At 35.3% G+C, this 20,189-nt stretch overlaps 3 protein-coding genes across 4 annotated transcripts in view; 1 reads left to right on the top strand and 2 right to left on the bottom strand.

Moving 5' to 3' along the window:
- Positions 1–20,189, top strand: part of LOC145314183 (glycine receptor subunit alpha-4-like) — a 252,330-nt gene that overhangs the window by 91 nt on the left and 232,050 nt on the right. The gene's annotated exons all lie outside the window — the stretch shown is intronic.
- Positions 1–20,189, bottom strand: part of LOC145314184 (neo-calmodulin-like) — a 53,489-nt gene that overhangs the window by 3,612 nt on the left and 29,688 nt on the right. Inside the window, exon 7 of the mRNA XM_080153998.1 lies at positions 878–957. Within this exon, the coding sequence (XP_080010124.1) occupies positions 878–957 (80 nt within the window). The remainder of the gene's footprint in view (positions 1–877; positions 958–20,189) is intronic.
- LOC145314185 (uncharacterized) lies at positions 15,251–16,165 on the bottom strand. The gene is made up of 2 exons (XM_080153999.1): positions 15,964–16,165; positions 15,251–15,689 (listed from the first exon to the last, which is right to left on the bottom strand). Exons 1-2 carry the CDS (start codon positions 16,084–16,086, stop codon positions 15,393–15,395), a joined length of 420 nt encoding a protein of 139 aa, XP_080010125.1. The 5' UTR covers positions 16,087–16,165; the 3' UTR covers positions 15,251–15,392.

The following is a 20,189-nucleotide window of genomic DNA, read 5'->3' as shown; positions in this document are numbered from 1 at the left end:
TTTTTTTAAAAATAGGTTGAAAAACATACTAACTTTAAAATATAAAATAAAATAAAAAAGTATATTTACATAAGTAAAACTCTAGAAACACTTATAAAAGCTTAAACAATATGATTTTTTATAAGTGACTCATACACAGACGGACATACATAAACTATTTATCTTATAGTAGCTGCGCTACGTAAAAAGATTAATGTTAAAGTAGTAGTACACTTACACCATGAACTTTGTTATCTACTTTATGTTTTAGATATATTCTAAAAGTTTGATAGGTTATGTTATAAATCATTTTCAATGCCAGTACACTTTTTGGTAGAAAAAAGAAGTTCTAGGTTTTACTTCTTTTTGCGTGGGAGGTGTGGGGGGGGGGGAGAGGGTGTATATTCTTTTGAAGGGAGGAAACATCCCACCCCTTTGGACTTCTCTTTGTGGAAATATATAAAATTTAGAATCTAAATTCATATTCAAAAATTGAGAAAGTGATCGATACAATTAGAGATCAAAGTTATTTTTTATAAATGTGTAGTTGAATTTGTTGATTGCTTTCTAGAGGCTTTAATGATTGTTCGGCTAAATGTTTTCGTAATTATCTTGCAAAAAGATATCGTTTGTATGTCAGTCATGGTAGCTTTTAAAAGTTAAAAAAAAACACTAAGTTGAAAATTATTTAGTACATTTTTAAAACAGATATCCTGGTACTTTCAATAAAAACACCTAACAACCACTCCCAACCGAACGTAAATTTGATTAAAAACCAGCAAATTTTTAACCCTCAAGGACTAACCACTTTTTGGCTCTTTACTTAACATAACCTAACCTAAAATCGGCATAAAAAATACGTCATTTTTAAAAGATTGATTTTGCTTCTTGAATTTACCTGAACTCTGAATAGCTAATTCTGCCGTCTCCATTCTTGTCAACTATTCGAATCATTTCTTCTATATCTTTATGTGATACCTAAAACAGTTTGAATAAAGTTAGTTGCTTCTACCGACCATAGCCTTTAGGGGAGGGTGATGAGGGTGGAGATGCGATCCTCAATTTTCAAATTCTTTGAACGTACATATGAGACTTTTACAGAAATGCTTCGCATCCACAACTATCTATCTATGCTTGATATAAAGTCAACACTTTATAGATCATATTATGAACCTTTGATTGACACGTGCCCTGCAATTAACTAGTAGCACTCAGGAGCAAGACACAATTACTTTAGCTAGGCCCAAGGCATTATTTGTATCAATTTATGCATTCATAGGCCTATCTTTACCTATATGACACCATATATGGGTAACGCTAGCCTATTCATGGTAATCTGTATGTGATTTGCTAATAGTATATGTTTATTAAAGATATTATGTTTATAGTTAATGTAATCATATAAACAACCAGTTCAAATATGTATGCCTACAACCATGCCTGATTTACGTCACATATTAACACACAGATATTTAATTGCACAGACAAACACTAAAATCCTGGTCCAGAGCTAATGTTATAGCATGTACCTCTTGAATTTATTCAGTTATTTACTAACTCTCCTACCATCAACTTCTCTTTCTGGCTTTAAAAGGTAATGACTTAGTTGTTTGGCATGCATTGTAGTTTAAATTTAGGCCCCTTAGTACTTAGCATGAATTGAGCTCAGGCCTTATGTTAGAACTCTAACACTTAGCACAATTCACTGCTTGGGACTTAGGGCACATTTCTGTCCTACTCTACTTATAATTTTAACACTTATCCTGTAAATATTTTCATACTTAACTTATGCACTTGTGATATAAATACACTTTATAAAAACATTTTCCTTCCTTAATACTTAATATACTTATATAATTCTGATCGAATATCAAAACCAACCATTTATTCTTAGGTTAAAGCAACATAATACTTCGCGTGGGTCTTTTGTTGAGCTTCCACCAGCTCAACCAAATTCGTATTATACTTGTGGGAATAGAGGGTTAAGCATTCTAAACAAACGAACCGACGATGAGAATGTCTATGTGTATTGCATTAAAAATTAAGTTTTAGTAGTACTCATAGAAGAGCGGTCTCCATACCTAAATATGGACAAACGCCCCATTCGCACACACAATGGTGCAACTTACCGGTTGTATCTTGGAAAAATTTTACTTCATAAATTTTTTTTCTTTCTTTTTTCCTTACCGTACCCGAACCGCCTAAGGCAGGTATTTTTACCAAAATCGAATAATTGTAGTTATGGCAAGATCAGATTTACCAAAACCTGTGATACTATTTGAGAGCAAGGTTAGGACTATGAGGCGTTTGAAGAGATAGGGACTGAAAGGCACGACACAAATGCAATTGAGAGCCTCGTGTACGAGCAATTGCACTAGCTGACACTCTAGAGGCCCTAGAGAATGCTAGCATATTTGTGGCCATTGGTCGCCGCCCTATAAGGACACTCGCACTGGTTGACACTCTAGAGGCCCTAGAGAATACCAGCACACCGGCACCTCCATGTCCGCCTCTCTTTAGTAAAACACTTGGGTTGGAACAATCTATGATTGAGCTATGTGCAAAATTTTGATTTTTGGACTTAGTCAGAATTTTGAAATTTAGGAGTTGTGCTAGGTGGCGGAGTATATATATAAATCTTCGGACTTAGTATGATTTTTACTTATTCGGAAATTCTCTAAGTGTTGAAATACTTGAATCTTTGATACTTAAACCAGAACTTATTAAGAATCAAGCATGGAGTAACTTTTCATTTATAAGCTATCAAAACACTATTTGTGAAGGACCATTTTGAACTGTCTTATTAAATGAAAACTTAGGAGCAAATCCTATAGAACACGGGAAACGCTGTTAGTTGGGATACATATTGTCTTTGGAGCCATGTTTCTGAAACAATATGCCGAAAGCAGTTAGTACTCTTGAGTCGTAGTAAAGGGCCAAAAGATTATTACAAACTTGTAGCATTTATACTCAAGTTAAACTGTACTAATACTTTGGTGCCGTTAGAACCGATTTTCTGAGATTTGCACTTACTTATACATGCCTAGGACTTATATTCTTAATGCAATTCTGATTTATATGCGGATGTATCAAAATAACTATTGCCTCCAAAATTTTGAGTTAAACAAAATATTTCAAAGTCTCAAAGATATTCTCAACATCGATCGGTTGGAATGATATAAGTGTAGACAAATTGCTGTATGCAATCAGAGAAATAACTCCAGAGACTTCCTGAGACTCTGAGCAAAATATTCCACTTTTGGACTTAGCACCGTTTCTATTTCTTTTGTTACAGAGAGAATCTCGAATTTCTGGACTTATAGTAATTTTTATGAAATTGTGAACTTGGTTGGAAATTTACCAAAATTCGGACTTGTAATAATTACGATTTTTCCAACTAGATTAACAAATTTCATTTTCCACACTTAAAAGAAAATTTTGTCTTAGAGTATTTCTGTCTTAGCCAAAATATTCCAATTATGGACTTAGAGAGATTCTATTTCTTTTGGTGAAGGATAATTCTAACACTCTAATACTTTATAATCTTAAAATCCTTAACTTAGCGAGATCTGCATTTAGTCAAAATACTCCAACAGTGGACTTAGAGTGATTCTATTTCTTTTGACTTATAGGCAATCTCTAAAGTAGCTTTGTGAATGAACTGTTAGGAAATTTCTTCTCGGACAAAATATTCCACGTCTGGACTTAGAGTAATTCTATTTCTTTTGTCTCAAGATAAATTCACTAATTTTGTACTTAGCATAATTTCATTGAAAAGTTTTGGACTTAGTCAAAATTCACTAATTTTGTACTTAGTATAATTTCACTGAAAAGAATTTTTTTTTCTCAGTCAAAACTCACTAACTTTGTACTTAGGATAATTTCAATAAGAAAATTTTTTTTTGACTTAGTCAAAATTTGTTAATTTTGTACTTAAGATATTTTCAGAATTTTTTTCCTAAGCCAGAATTTATTGATTTTGTACTTAGAATAATTTCATTAGAAACTTTTTGGACTTAGTCAAAATTTTCCAACTTTGGACTTAGAGTGATTCTATTTTATTTTGACTTAGAAAGTTTTTAATTCAATCTTAACTTAGAAAATTTTTTGTTTGTATGTTCTTTACAAACATATACATAAATACAATAAACAGTTCACTCAACAATAAGTAGGACATGAAAACTAAATTTTTACTTGCTTTGCTAATGCTAAAATTTCTATTTCATGTGCCGCCAGAATTCAACAGACAACTTGAGAAGAGTTATAAACCATCAATCATTAGTGATAGTGAATATTAGTGATTTAAAAGTATAGTCAACAACCTAAGCCCTATATGTAATTTAAAAGCACACTTATAAGAGACAAAGTTCTAGTAACCAAACGCAGCAAAAGGTTGCAGCAGCCTATCTTGGGAGTCTTGGGACGTCTCTAAAAGAAGTAGCAAGTAATATTGGAAGTACTCTACTGTCTTTATAAAAATCCGGATTAAAACAAAGAAAAAAAAAATTTTTACTTTTTATACCATTGAGAAAATTTAATTTTACTTAGGATTATTAGCATAAAGTCTATAACCAAGTAAAATAAAGTGTGTACATATAGTTCATAATCTTTATAATCCAAAATTGTTACCTTTTTTAGAAAAAAAAAGTGCACTAATTCAGCTAATTTGATTTTCAATAATATTTGACCAAGCAATAAAACCAACCTTGTAGTCTACTTTAAAGAGTTTGATTGACAACTTCCAGCGTATAGATTGATCACCTTGCGTAGGATATCACACTTCAGTAAGACACATAGAATTTTGTGTTCTCACTAATTAAGTGGAGCACATCCGGTCTATAATAACCTTGAAAACAAACTGATTATATTCATATATATAACAATCTAAATTGAGTCTCAATAATATAGTTATAAGGATTGAAATCACAAGTGAAGCCCCATAATAATTCGCGAATAATACTTAGTAGGATTGGTAGGCATACCCTAATACAACTATAAGTATTGGGTGCGAGATCTTTGATATTCAGGCAAAACCGTTGCAATACTATTAGAATATAGACGATCCTTTGGGAGTGAACCTTAGTAAGTTATATTCATAAAGCCTTACAGGAATAAGCAGATTGTAAGCTACATATCCTTAGAGTGGAGTAAGAATTCAACAAGGATTATAAATTGCTGTTTTTCTCAACAATAACATTTGCTAGGAAAAGTCGACGCCTAAGCAAATAACAGTTAATTTGTGATAGTATATTAGCATACCCAAATTAACTTCGCTGCAAACCTTAACATTCTATTTAACTTTATAGCTAATTTGTACAGCTAAACAACCCACATTAGCTTTATAGGCAAATATAGAATAAGTCTAAGTAAAAGTGTTTCTACAGTTGAGCTTAATTAAGGATAAGAGTGCATTAGCGCACACTCCAGAATAAGATTCAAAGCTCACACGCAAGCATTCACGACGTAGAAACAACTGTAGGTGAAGTAGACAATACATACTCATCTATATTTAACAACTTTAAAAGAAAAATTTGCTATTGTAAACAATTTTTGATTGTTTTAACGTTAAGCGCATTAGTCAGTTTCTTCTTGTACCTCTGCTATTTAAATCCTAAAATAGTACAACATCTCATAAGCTTCTTTAAAGAACTCATAGAAAGTTTAAAAGCTTTAAGCTAGCTGTAATGCCATTATTTAATAAAAGTAAGAAAGATGACAACGCTGAAAAGGCGAACACTCCACGTCGAGGACGCTCGACGACGCCTGGAAGAAGAACTCCGTCAGCTGATGCAGCTTCTGCAGGAGATGATACACGAAGAGAGGAACCAATGCCCAACCAGGAGGAACCAGAACAGAATGGTGAGAGAACCAAGACGCCAGAACCAGACACGGAATCTGTAAGATCCATACCCATGCGCGAGGACTCACCAGATGCACTGATCAGAGATCGATATGTTAGAGCAACACTATCAGATCCTCTGGGAAATTTCCTGTTCCCACAATTCCTGGATACAATAAGACTTTGTAACCCCAACCTACGTGTGGACTCAGAAATGATGAGGAACTTCTGTACCAACTACACACAGAGTATGAGGGAATACAAAGAGGAACAAAGACGTGAAGTTGAGTTAGAGGCCCAGCGTATTGTACAGGAGGAGAATGACAAACGCACTCAACGACACTTCAGTAACTTCACCAACCAAACTGGAATTAAACCACCAAGCAGCTATGCAAGCAAGAGCACCCTAAGCAACGATCAAAAGCTTAAGTTAGCCAATGGAACCTTCCCTCTCAAGCATTGCTTCAAAGGAGACGGCAAACCACCCTACATTACTGATTACCTATCAGAGATGAACACCGCTCAGGAGGTATGTAACCTCTCAAGATCAGAATTTGAAACCTTTATGCTTAGAACCACAACTGGCGAAGCATATACTACTATCCAGCAGAGTTTCAATCTTGGACTATCTATTGAAAGTGTCTATAATAGCTTACTGCTACAGTATGATATACTCATCAGCCCACAGGAAGCTCAAGCTAAGCTGATAGCCTTTAAGGGAACCAAAGCCATGTCATTCCCTAAGCTTGTCAGTACAATTCAGAATCTTGCCAGCAGAGCCGCTGTTCATTATACAGACAAGAAGGAAAGACAGAATGTATTCAACATAACTGCAGTGGAGGCACTCAAACGTAGCTTACCAACAAATAGCCGCAATATAGCATCTGAAAACCATCACAATCTCACACATGATCTTGGAAGATCCCCTACATATCATGAGTTGACCGCTTCCATGTATCCTAGAACTGAAGACCTAGATCTGGACCTACAGCAGAATGGTGTATCAGCCAGTTACAATGGAGATTTATCGCTTCATAAAAAGACAAACAACACCAACTACTCACATGACCGGGATACAAGAATGAATAGAGACAAACAGCCTGCTAAAGTTGCCGCTACGTCGAGCTATTATAAAAGGCCAACAGTTAGAGAAGTTACTGCTAAACCAGCCTATCCTAAAACCTACAACAGAGAAAACAGGGATAATAGAGATAGACAACCACAAAAGAACACCAAACAAGATTATCATATCTCCTATGGAACATCCAATAAGCGCTACTGTGGTGCATGTGGTCAAAATTCACACAAAATATCAGATGGATGCAGACTACTGTGCGATGACCAAGGACGACAATATCAAACAGCACTAACATCCGGATACTGCCCAAGCTGTCACAAGAAGTATGGCAAAGACCTATACCACGCTCAACACCTATGCCCTGGACGACCAGCGATGATGGAACTGTACCATAGTGGTAAAGTAAGACCTGGTGGTGTGTTTAAACAGGCATATGAAGAATGGGTTGACGCCAAAGCCAATGGACAATCCAAAGAGCGTGGCAGAACAAGTAGGGTTAACGCTATCACCGTTCGAATGGATCCTAATGACCCCAAGATTTTAGCGGTAGATAGTTCTGCAGCTATCATGGATGAAAATAGGAAAATGTACCTGAACTGCTCCGGCTGTATGTCAAATGGAAACTACGATGTATACATGACAGCTTTGTTTGACTCAGCAGCAGACAGAAATATCATGTCAACCAGCTATTTTGGTATGTTATTTGGAGTACAACAAAATGAGGTTAAGAACCATCTGGAAAAGAGTGACATGGTTCTTGTCAGCTATTCTGGACACAAAATCCCAGTAGCTGGAGAAATAACTCTCATGATTCGTCTCACACAATTCTCAGGCATCTATAGACCAGTACCATTTATGATTGTACCTGAGGAACACAAGAATGTCACACCTATGATCATCGGAATGAATGGCATTAGAGATCTCCAATTAGGGTTGACTTTCGTTGCGGACAACCACCCGCCAGCACCATATCTATACTCTATGTTCCATCCTGGGAGAGTACTAGATAGCCTGTTCTGTTCTGATTATGAGTTACAACTCTGCACAGGGACAATAGACAAAATTGACCCTAATGAAACTCAGACTATAGAAATGAACATCAACCATTTCTTCAACTTAGCTCCTGGAACAAAAGTCATTCTCAGCGATGACCACATTGCCAATGATAGAAATGGAGGAATTAAAATTCAACCTGGACAAACGCAACTGACTGTCAACAACCGAGGACAACTTAGTGGAAGAGCAATGATAACAAATGTCACTGAGCATGCAATCACTAACACTGTTATCACCGGATACTTGAAACCAAGCAACCAATTTGTAGTCAAGGAGATCACCACAGACTTTGATTTTACGCAATCATTCCTACACAATGTATCTGTGACAACTGAGCTAGATGAGATTGTACAAGCCCTGGAGCGACACGCAGAAAAAGCTACGGCTCCAGCCATCAATCAGATCTCCCTAGACACCCGAAACCACTCAGTTCAACTCTTATAGCTACCAAAATACAGCGCCATCAATCTGGTAGAACGATCTTTTCCTTTAGCTGATGGATATATACCGAATCCTACAGCTATAAACAATGACACTCCAGTACCAGGAGTAGCCTTATCTGACTACGGTTCTAATATTGATGAAATTCTAACTACACCAGATCCTGAAAAGAATAAACTCTTTGAGAATAGTGATGACGTTATTGAACTTGGCTTAAAACATATAGCTGAATCTGATAACCTCATGGACTATGTAACAGAACCTACTGGCTATAGTGTGCCAAAGGACCAGTTTGTTAAACCAGAGGATCTTGTGGTGCTGTCAGACTATCCACCAGAGGTAAGACATTATATAGAAGACATATTCCTAAAATCTTACCCCGATATCATATCTACACATTCTACTGATAGAGGTAACATGAGTAAATATCTGGGCAATTATACAATTAGACTAAAACCTGGTCAAACTTTACCCCAGCATAAGAAATTATATTATTTATCACCCGTAGAGAAAATGCAAATGCAATCTATCTTAGAGTTTTTGTTAAAGAACGGCACCATTGAAAGAGCTAATTTGGATGGGGATTCCTATAACAACTATGCAAGCCCAGCTTATCTGATTCCAAAGTCGGATCAGGGGAGCTGTCCTCGTTTAGTTGTAAATTTTCAACAATTGAATCCTTGTCTGCAGTCTGAACCTGCACTGCTACCCACAGCAGAAAATTTGATTCAGTCACTAAGGGATAAATTTGTGCATAGTAGTAGTGACATGGCTAACGCTTTTCATTGTATAACGCTAGAACCTTCTTGCAGAGACCTAACATTGTTTGCAACCCCATTAGGAGCATTTAGACACGCATCCTTACCCACTGGCATTAAGACTTCACCTGAAAGTCTATCACGCTTTATGGAAAAGATATTACACTGGGAATTGGTTTATGATGATAATGGTAATGTTGTAATGGACGGTGATTTAGCTAAAATGGTATACTCACCTATCCCAGAAGTCCAACACATTTATGATGATTTCATTGTCTCAACTGAACTAGCTAAAACTAGATCAGAATCATTGAATATACATTTTAAGATTTTGAAGAAAGTTATGGGGAGAATACACACGCATAAAGGAAAGATTAGTTTAAAGAAATCACAACTTTTTAAAAGTAGGGTAAATTTCTTTGGATTCTTCATTTCACATAATTATTGCTGTGTAGATCAAAGGCGAGTACAAAAACTTCTAAATATTCCCATGCCTACTGATATTACTATAATGAGATCTTTTATGGGAGTACTACAAAGTATGCATAAACATTTAAGATTTGATATTATGGCTCCTACACATATTCTAACTTCACTTACATCTACTAGATTAGGTAAAACTTTTGTCCCAACTCCAGAACAAAGACAAGCATTCGAAGACATTAAGAAAGCTTTAGCTTCAGGACCAATTTTTAGCAAATTAGTTAACTTATCGGCACCTAAGATTATCTTGTCAGATGCAGCCGGCACCTCGACTGGCTCATATTCAGCAGTCTTAGCGCAAATAGTGACACCAGAATTACAGGCTAAAACCCTACCCCCTGGGCTAAACTTCGATGATCCTGTACACCATGTTATTTATGATAATAGGTTACCAATTTTACCCCTACCTTTGCAGAATGAAGGTGAAAACATTAAGGATTATGCTAAGCGTATGTCTGAAGATGGACCACCCGAGTTTGAATATTTGGCTAGTAAAACTTTGGGCTATCCTGAAGACACTGTACACAATAGTCTCGGGATATCTTTACAATTGCTTTTAGAACTAAATAAAGTTCAAACACCTTTGACCACCATCCTGCAAAGAGCATCAAAAATTATACGTTCTACGATGTTGAGACAAAAGTATATTCAATTTGTATTTAATAATGATAGGGACAAATTCTTAGAATTTATTCGCAAACTAGAGCATTGATATGTATATCTAGATCCGCAACAACTCATATTTGAAGCTCTTAGTGTAGCTATGTACCGTCCTGTGATAGTTATCACAAATATAGAGGGTGCCAAACCTGTCACTCAACACTGTTCAGACAAAACAAAACCCCCTTTTGTATTTTTACTATATGGACACAAAGAGCAACACATAATAAGACCCGCAATGGTTTCATCAACCAATAGCTTTAATTTAAAATCTTTAGCATCTATGTTTGAAATTATCGCATATACCTCAAAGAAAATTACCGTTGCTGAGTCAAGATTACATATCATAGACATTGAAATCCTAGGAATTATTTATGCAGCAAACTCGTTTAGAACTCTAATAGGTCCAAGCTGTGAATGTACTTTGTTAACAGACGCAAAATGTGCTTATTATCTCTTCAATCCTAAAGCACTAACAGCCGTTAATAAATTGAAGAGGTGGAATACCACTCTGTTAACTCTAATACCGAAGCTAACAATGTCTTTCTTGAGAGGAGAAGACAATTTGGCAGATTTCTTAACAAGGGCATATAAGGCTACTTTACCAAGCATTAAAAAGGTAGCCCTACCTAAATTTGTTAAATCTGGGTTTGAAGATAATTTACCCCAATATAAAGTTTGGACTATTGAAGAATGGACACAGTTCATTGTGGATAACCCCGACTATTTGGGTTATGATGAACAACCCCCACAGCCAAAGCAACAAAAACCCAAAATCACCATAAATTCACTTGCCGCAGAACATAGAGTTATAGGCAAAGTACTAAGACCTTTGGAAATCCTAAAAGAAAGGATTAGCATAGAAAATATAATTGCAAACCAAAAAGATGAATACTCTAACATTTACACACGTTGTCTAACCTCTAAATCAAACACCTACACTTATAAAAGACAGAACTACGAACTTAAAGACACGATTCTGTTTACAAAAATAAAAGGAGATTTAAAGGTTTATCTCCCAACCAAACTATTACCAGTATTAGTATGCTATACTCATCTTTTGTTAGTACATAGTGGAGAAATTAAAATGCTTTTGAATATGCAAAATTTCTTCCACCCTAACCTTAAGAAATATGTTAGAAATTACACTAGATCTTGTTTAAATTGTCAACTTCAAAATTCATCTACAAAATTAGAACAAGTAGGAACTTATAGTACAATTTCAAGACCTTTTGAATGTGTAAGTATTGACTATATACAATCCTTGCCCCCATATCGTAGTTATAATCATATCCTCACTATAGTCTGCCAACTAACAGGAATGATTCTTGCATATCCCATGAAATCACTCACATCCCGTGAATTTATAAACAAATTCATGTTTTATTTCTATCCTAATTTCTCCCCCAGACAAATATTGTGCGACAATGCAAAATCATTTTTAGAAAAGCAAAATTTGATATTCTTTGCTTCTATTGGCATCCGAGTTTTGTATTCTACTGCGTACTTTTCACCCTCTAAAGGATTGGTGGAAGCTAGCAACAAAGTAATAAAATGGCCAATCATTAAAATTTTGGCGCAAGACTCAAAAACCTCATGGGTATATCTACTACCGTTAATAGTCCGACAATATAATTGCACTAAAATACCAAAAACTGGATTTTCACCCATGGAATTATTATTCGGGACACGTAGCTCCCTGTCTAAATTGTTCTTTGGAGCAATAAAACCGGATGAATATCACCCTGAAATAGCTCGCACAGAAGCCTATGTGCAAGACCTCTCGGACGGTATACAAGAAAACTTGGACATTTCAGCAAAAGCTATTGAAAAGGGAAGGGAGGCAAGACTAAAGTATATTAACAAAACCCGCATACACAAACAATTTGATATAGGAGATCTTGTCTTGGTTAGAAATCACACTATTACACCTGGTGTTAACCCCAACCTTACTCCTATCTATCATATTTCACCCTATAGAGTTTTGGATGTAAGCCCTAACAGTTGCAAGCTTGAAAGAATTTCAGACAAAAGAACTGAAATATTTAAATACTCTTTCAACGAAATCAAAAAGTTCAAGCCTATGGACGAACATTTTGACACCCTCCCAGAGGAAATAAGGGATATTATTACAAAGCCTTATAATAAACTCACAAATCAAGAGATAGCCACATTAGTTAAAAATGACACACTTCCGCTTATATTCCCGGTTAATTCAAAGGATCCACAACCAGGAATACGCGCACACTCACCCTTAGAAACACGAAAAGAAGCGTCACAAAATAAGAAACCATTAGACTCTGATTCGGACATAGAGGACTCAAGTGCCGATGAGGACATGACACTCGATTCCGTATTTATTACCGGAGGTCGACGACTTAGGAAAATAAATGATAGACATGTCAGATTTCGGAATGGCACAAGTTCACAACCATAATTTACATTTCCATTTACCCTGTAAACTTGTGAACAATATGATAATATGTTATTCTAATCTGATAACTAAGTTATCATATTCATGTAAATTTTCCCACTCAAGGTTATATATCCAGTGGTAAAATATACATCTTTTCTCTTCAGCAGGGGAGACCAACTATATGCAATATACGTCGACTAAAGAGTCGATCCCTTCAAAAACACTTACATAAAAAAAAATTTGCATATAGAGAGTTTTGATTCTGTATAGGCAAACAGAGTCAAACGATTGATACAGATTGTACAAAAATACGAATGTTACAAATGTTAAATATGCACCCTAAAATATACACAAAAACTATTTAAAACATTTAATACAAATTGTACAAAGTGTACAAACATAGCAGTACTAATAGGCAACCTATATATATACGCCTTGAATTGTGATGAGTTGATTAGTTATTAGAAACTATAACCACTCTACATACAAAAAATATGTCAAAAACTTTAATTATAACTTCGGACAGGAAACGCCCACTCAGAATTTTAGTAGTAGTAAACAATAACGATAACTTAAATTTTATCCTGAAATTGAGTCAGTTTACTATAACATATCCACAAGTGAGGAAATCACCAACCTTGTGAAGTACTACAGTTATCACATAACACGTAAGTCTTAACAGAATATTTTACAAAAGTTATAAAATGCAAACTAGATTCCGAAAGCCTATGCCTAGATCACAACGAATTCTACATGAGACCTTCGCAAACCTAGTAGAATATTGTTATAACTTGCTTACGATGATTAAAGAAATGTTATCGTTTAAAATTAGTTGTGGAATCAGCCAACCTAGTCGTATTGTACGATACTTGCATTGTCGTATACTTAGAAACACTTATAGAGACTCATACAACCGTTTGGTTATACGGTATAGACAGCAGGAGTATAGAAGTCGACAGACTATAACAGACGAATTACGGGCAGTAGCACGCCAAATAGAGAATCTGAGAGACACAGTCCTCCTCATTTCTGGACATTGTACTCTCCCCACTATCCACGAAGAGTAAACTAGATTAAAACTGATTCTTATAATCTGATTTCTAACAATGACGTACGGACGTATCCTAACGATATAAAAGTTTTGCATATGATAAAACCTCTTGTACATATGTGTATTGATGTAAAATACTTATATTCTCATATATCTCTATGTAATTATTGAAAACGATAGGAAATTAATCGCATAAATCATAGTTGAGATATCAAAAAGAACATAGCAAGAAATTTTGTTATTTATAAAAGTTATCATAAACCAAGTGAATGTAAGCTAGACTAAGCACCTTGTAAAAATAAACTTTAATTATGTATCTAACTAAATTAAGGAACAGACAATAATACTTATAGAGTAGCTACGTAAACGGGAGTTGTACACAACAAATACTAAATCAGTAAATAACAGTGTATATGCTACTTAAAATCACTATATTTATTTTAACAAAAGTAAATAATCTTTAGAAAAGGTATAAAATTTTTTTTGACAAATATTTTTCTTTGGTGAAAACTTAAAATTAAATCAATTTTGAAAACAGAACATAAACTTTTATTTTTACAGTAGTTGAAAAACATTATGATAGTAAGAAGTTTTCTGACAATTTAACATCTTAGTTAATATAATTTGGACATAAGCTGTATAATGGCACATAATAAAACTTCGAGATTGCTAATACGATTAATTGAACGCTAAATGTTGAATTTGTACATATAAAAAGCACATAGCCTAATGACAAGCCAACGGGAGCCAAAAATTTAACTCTACTTGTTGGAAATAAGACTTAGTTTTAAATCTAAAGGGACATAAGAACATTTTACCTTGAGACTTTAAACTTTATGACTATTGTATTGAAATTTAAAAGGGAAACGCTATTTACTCTAAGCCTTACTAATTAAATAAAGCTTCCTTAATGAGATCATCCAATCAATGATATTACTTTAATTACTTGAATCACAAACAGTCTTTACATGAGTTTTCTTAAAAAAAATACTTGAATAAGCGTATGTAAATAACTTTGTCTAACGTCAGTCTTTCGGTCTACTTAGATATTGGTTACAAAAAAAAAATACATATGCTATTTACAAGTCCTCTCTATATCACAGCACAATTAAAATTCACGATTAATGCACAGGGATGGATATAAATGAAATTTAGAGAAAAGGTACTGAGGTGCGAGTTCGATTAAATATCTATATATACATGACCCTTACAAGCTAACAAGAATGAATAAACTGCGACATAAGGCTGTAATTACAGTTGTTAATATACTATTGAGAAAAGAAAAGGATTAGTTCGCTTACGAAGAAAGTAATTAAGAATTGAATGAAGTTTTAAATTATGGGCATAAAGAAAATACAACCTTATAATCATTTCCTTACATACTAAATATCCTTACAGACTAAACATGTATATACATAACATAATGGCAGAAGTGTAAATTAATGTTTGGCTTTGTACAGTATAAAAAGTCATAATGTCTAATAACAAAAGTCTTTACTTCATAGTGATTACTATTTTGACTAGTTACATAAAAAAATTAGAAAATCTGTAAATTTAGTCACATGTTGTCTAAAACTGGTCATTGTCTTAAAATTTGTATGTCATAGTTCAACCAAGCTAACAGCGCCACTTTACGGCGTACGTTTAGGGAACGTGGGACCCCGACGTCGAGGGACTCCCTCAACGCCGGAATCCTCTGTTCTGTTATTATCTGAGGAACGCGTAGCTGAATTGAAGCTACTCTCCGCTGATGTTATCTCTTCCAAGATGGCAGGAGTTGGAGTACGCATGGAGCGGCGCAGACGTTCTAAACTGAGAACCCGCAGTGGTGTGGGGTACTCGATCTCATCAGTCACCGCATTAAATCTAATGGGCGGGAGATCGGCGTCCTCGATATCGTCAACCAGTGGGACTAAACTGGCCGCATCCTAAAATTAAGAAAAGGGACATTATTAGACAATCATTTTAATAAATGTTCACAAGAGAATGTATCAACGCTTATCCATATATGTTTGTGAGTCATTCTTTCTTATACATCACTAATACTTTATCCAGAATCTTGATATTAACTATTAGGAAGGAGTTACACCACAGTTAAAGTAAAGTTATTGTCTAAACGCATAGCTATCTGAGCTAAACAGCCTAGTCTAAGTTACGTAATTTTTGCAACGGAGAAATATTATAAGAACTTATCAAACTTACCACAGACAAATCAGCTGCAGATGGAGATTCAATGCGACTAAGGCACATAATAGAGCTCAAGGAAGAGCTGTCGCTGGATCCCTCAGCTGTCCTCTCAGAACTGACCCGATTACACCTCCCCATATTGGTGTAAAACTGCGTCAGGGGGATGGAGTTGGTCGCCTAAAATATAATAGATCTTATTAGTTTAATCGCAACACCAACAAAGAATCTAGGAAAATCAGGAAATGAGAATGCCTAAAATCCTGTAAAGCTATATGATTAGGTAGCAATTCAACCCGCTTTATACCAGAATTAAAATCTTAGATCGGTTCAAAAATGCTTATGCAACCATACATTTTAAGATTAATATTCTACCAATAAAAGAATTTTAGTTGCAAATACCTCTAGATACGTGTACAAATGTACGGCCTCTTTCTGAAAATTAATAGAAAACTAAAGCATGGATACTTACATGTAGACGCTCTGTTTGATCAAAGATCAACGGACGGAAGCCAGGACTTCCCGACGAGGTGTCCAATCCCGCAGGCACATTACTTCCAGTAACTCGATCCTCAGTGGCAGACAGACGGTGTACGGCAAACAGCCCAACTCTGGATCTCACTTCGGCTGGAGTCGATGGACTAGCAGAGGGAGCCTAAAACAAAAGGAAAACATTAAAGTCTTGATCTAACATTTAAACCCCCAATGAGAAACGTGCGGCACGAGCAAACTCTTAACCTTCCCAGAGGGAAATAATATTAGGTTGCTAATTAAGATTTTAGTAAAGGTTAACTGGTATCTCAATTTAATTGCGGTAACCGAGCGGATTTCTCTGGCGACATAAAACGACGATAAACGGTGAGCGATATATATGGAAGAGCCGAAAGTCAACGTTGAGGAAGTGAGAATAGGACAGAACAACCCTGCAACAACATGATGCTTTATTAGACAAAACGGGTGGCTAGAAAAAAAAAAAAATTATACAAAACAGAAAAGAAATATACAACAGAAGAAAACTCACCTGTGTATCTGACAGAATATCATCCATCACAGAGGACGCGGCTTCATACATGGTGTCCGACGGCTCCACAGTTGGCGACATAACCCCTGATCTAGTCCTGTTGGTCCTGTTACTGCAGTGAAGAAGCTCAATGGTCCTGACGCCTATGTTTCGGAGGCGCGTACATACATCTCTTATCCAGCGAGCCAGCGACCTGTCTGAGGTGTTGTCTAATCTTGTTAGAGTCTCAAGCCCTACAGCACCGAAGAAGACCACTATGAGAGCACATGAAAACAAGCCTAAACCCAACAACATGTTAATTAAGCCATCCATGTTGAATGTGTCCAGACTCGTCTTCTGGTCTCTCCTCGACTCGGCAGACCCAGAATCACCTCCGGCAACATCGTCACCAATGTCACCGCAGGAGTTCTGCATCACCGAATTGAGGAGAGACCAGATGATTTGTATCGTTCTACTAAGCATCAGTGAGAGATGCTCGTTGCCAAACATCTCCCCTTGATCCCTTTCGGACTCTACAGAATCAAAATTACTTGTACTCCCATAGTCATCGACATCAGCAAGGCTTGGCATCCCAGACTGATCGCTGTACACTGAACTCGAGTCGTCTAAGGAGTTTTCAAGAAACGAGGAATTGGCAAGAGTGGCCGCAGCCGCTCTCATTGATTCCTCGAATCTTTCCTTAATATTCTGATGCGCGTCCAGGCTGTCAGGTATATACATTATGAGCGAATGTAAATTTAAAATAGAGGACTAGTGATTCTGAAAGGCAATATAGTAAAGTTAATTTTATGAAAAAGACTGTACACACGAATATTTTTTTTTGTATTCTAAGCAACTATGGTTGAACCTCCTAACCATTAAAACTTTGATTTATCATCTAAAAGTAAAATTCTTTAAGTTAAAGAATATGTAATTAATCTTACATGATTCAACGCTTAAAAATAGCTATCGTTAAGCTATTCAAACATTAAAACTTTGTTTTATTAGATTCAATTAAGTTAAAGAATATGTAATTAATTTTACATGATTCAACGCTTAAAAATAGCTATCGCTGAGCTATCAAAAACATATTCATTATGATGTATCAAGCAATAAAAAAAAAAAAACTTATGTACTAGCTAAATCTGAATATTTTCAATGACGTTTTAAAAGCGCTTTCGATAAAGCTAGCTAAATATAATTTTTGTAAGCGACCATTTTAAAATAAATATGGTTGAGTTACTCGTAACGTAAATAACCTATCAATTAGCGTCATTATAATTGAATTAAGTAAAAAGAAAACCTTATTTTAAAACCTATAGTAAAATTGTTTTAGAAGATTTGAATCAGGACTCAATAAATTTTGATTATAAAAAGGGGATGCTGTAATCAAAAGTTAAAACGAATAGAATGATGGAACATATCTGTGTCAATATAAGTTTTGTTTACGATGAACGAATTTAACTTTCGCAGATGGAAAACGTAAACAAAACAAGGTACGTCAATTTACCTGATGACTCAGATATGTCCTATCAAAACTACAAATATTATATAAAACAAAATTGTCATATATTGAAGATGTACCCATATTGCTTCTAACCCACTTTCGTTTAAAAATACAGTGATAAAGGCCTTATCGACGAAGAAAATAAGATTCTTGAGTCTTAAATAGCGGCTAACGAATGCAATAATGGGCATATCAACAATCTATAACATAAAAACATTCATATAAAACAAACGGGTTACTATATTTTATCACTTTTATATAAATTCTCTTGGAATTTAGCGGTAAAATTAAACACTCGAACGCAAGCTCCGCTCGCAAAGACAATTATTAATAAAATGAGCATAATTACTGGGCCGCCAGCTTTTTATAACCTCGCTCAAATCCAACCCCTATCACTTTTGACCGCTCAAACATAAACAAAGGGTTGACAACTTATTGTTACGTAAAATTTACTTACGGACGTCGAACGATATATTTTGTAGATATTAAGTCTAAAAGGTACACTTGACAGCGACGTAATGTAAGATATTAGTCTTTAAAATGATTAAAATTTATTCATGTTAAAAATAACATAAATACAGCTAATGCCAACAATGGTATAAACCATATGTACATATACAAAATATACAAACAAAGGGTTACCAACTATTGTTAGTAAAATCTTATATTTTTACATACATACGAGTAATGTAACCAAAGAAATTAATACGATATGTAAATACTAATTGTACTTATACATTTTTATATAAAATATTGTTTATATTCAGGAAACAGTTATATTTAACAGAAATAGAGATAACTAACCAATCCATTATAGGTCTATCTGTAACGAAAAGAATTTCTAGAATATCCCAGGGATAAAAGGATTAATAAAAGATTATTAAAACTTCTTTTGTTTAGATTACCATAGCCAGGATACCCCAAGGAACCGGTTGGAGCACGCGCACTAACTCTTTTTAGGATCTACCATGGACCAGCCTGGAGATAACCTAGATGATCATGGAGTATTGGAGCCCTACCACCACCCTACCTTGGACGGATTGCGGTTGTGTTCCTGTCAACACCTTGACACTATAGACGAGAACAACAACATTATCACCACACCAGAGTACGATGGATTCTCAGAGAACCTGTCCATCACCATCAGGAATTTCTTGTTAAATACAGCCCTGAATACCACAGAAGATAGTAGAGTGGAGACCGATAGTGACATTAGCTCCAGCAGCACACTATCCCTCTCTACAAATGACCTCAACCAACTCTACTATGACCTGGAAAATCACTCAATCACCTTGGACGAGAATGGAAACGAGGTAGCACAAGTGGACGCCCTTGGCTACATATCTACCTCACCCCCAACCTCAACCTACACTTCGAACGAGAGCACTTCACCACCTAGTTCATCATCAGAAGAAGCTGAACTATCCAGAACAACCAACGCAAAAACATTTATTGATGTGACAATGTTAGATAAAACTAAACCCCTCAAGAAAAGAATGTATTCTATTTGGGAGGTTTATCATCTTGTATACCCAGCTATGAAAATACGCAAAGCATACTTTCTTAATGGAACGCGTATTTAACTTAGCTTGGAATACATTTATAGTTTATTATATATGCCTATATACTGGGACTACTAAACTTTTTCTTTTTCTCTTTTTTCTTTTTTAACAACTTACCCCCATTGGAGATGCGATCCTCAATTTTCAAATTCTTTGAACGTACATATGAGACTTT

The sequence above is a fragment of the Acartia tonsa genome, chromosome 3, assembly GCF_053477335.1.
Source record: "Acartia tonsa isolate MP-2025a chromosome 3, ASM5347733v1, whole genome shotgun sequence".
NCBI lineage: Eukaryota > Metazoa > Arthropoda > Copepoda > Calanoida > Acartiidae > Acartia > Acartia tonsa.
The sequence above is the reverse complement of the archived record's forward strand: the minus strand, read 5'-3'. Positions and strand labels throughout refer to the sequence as shown.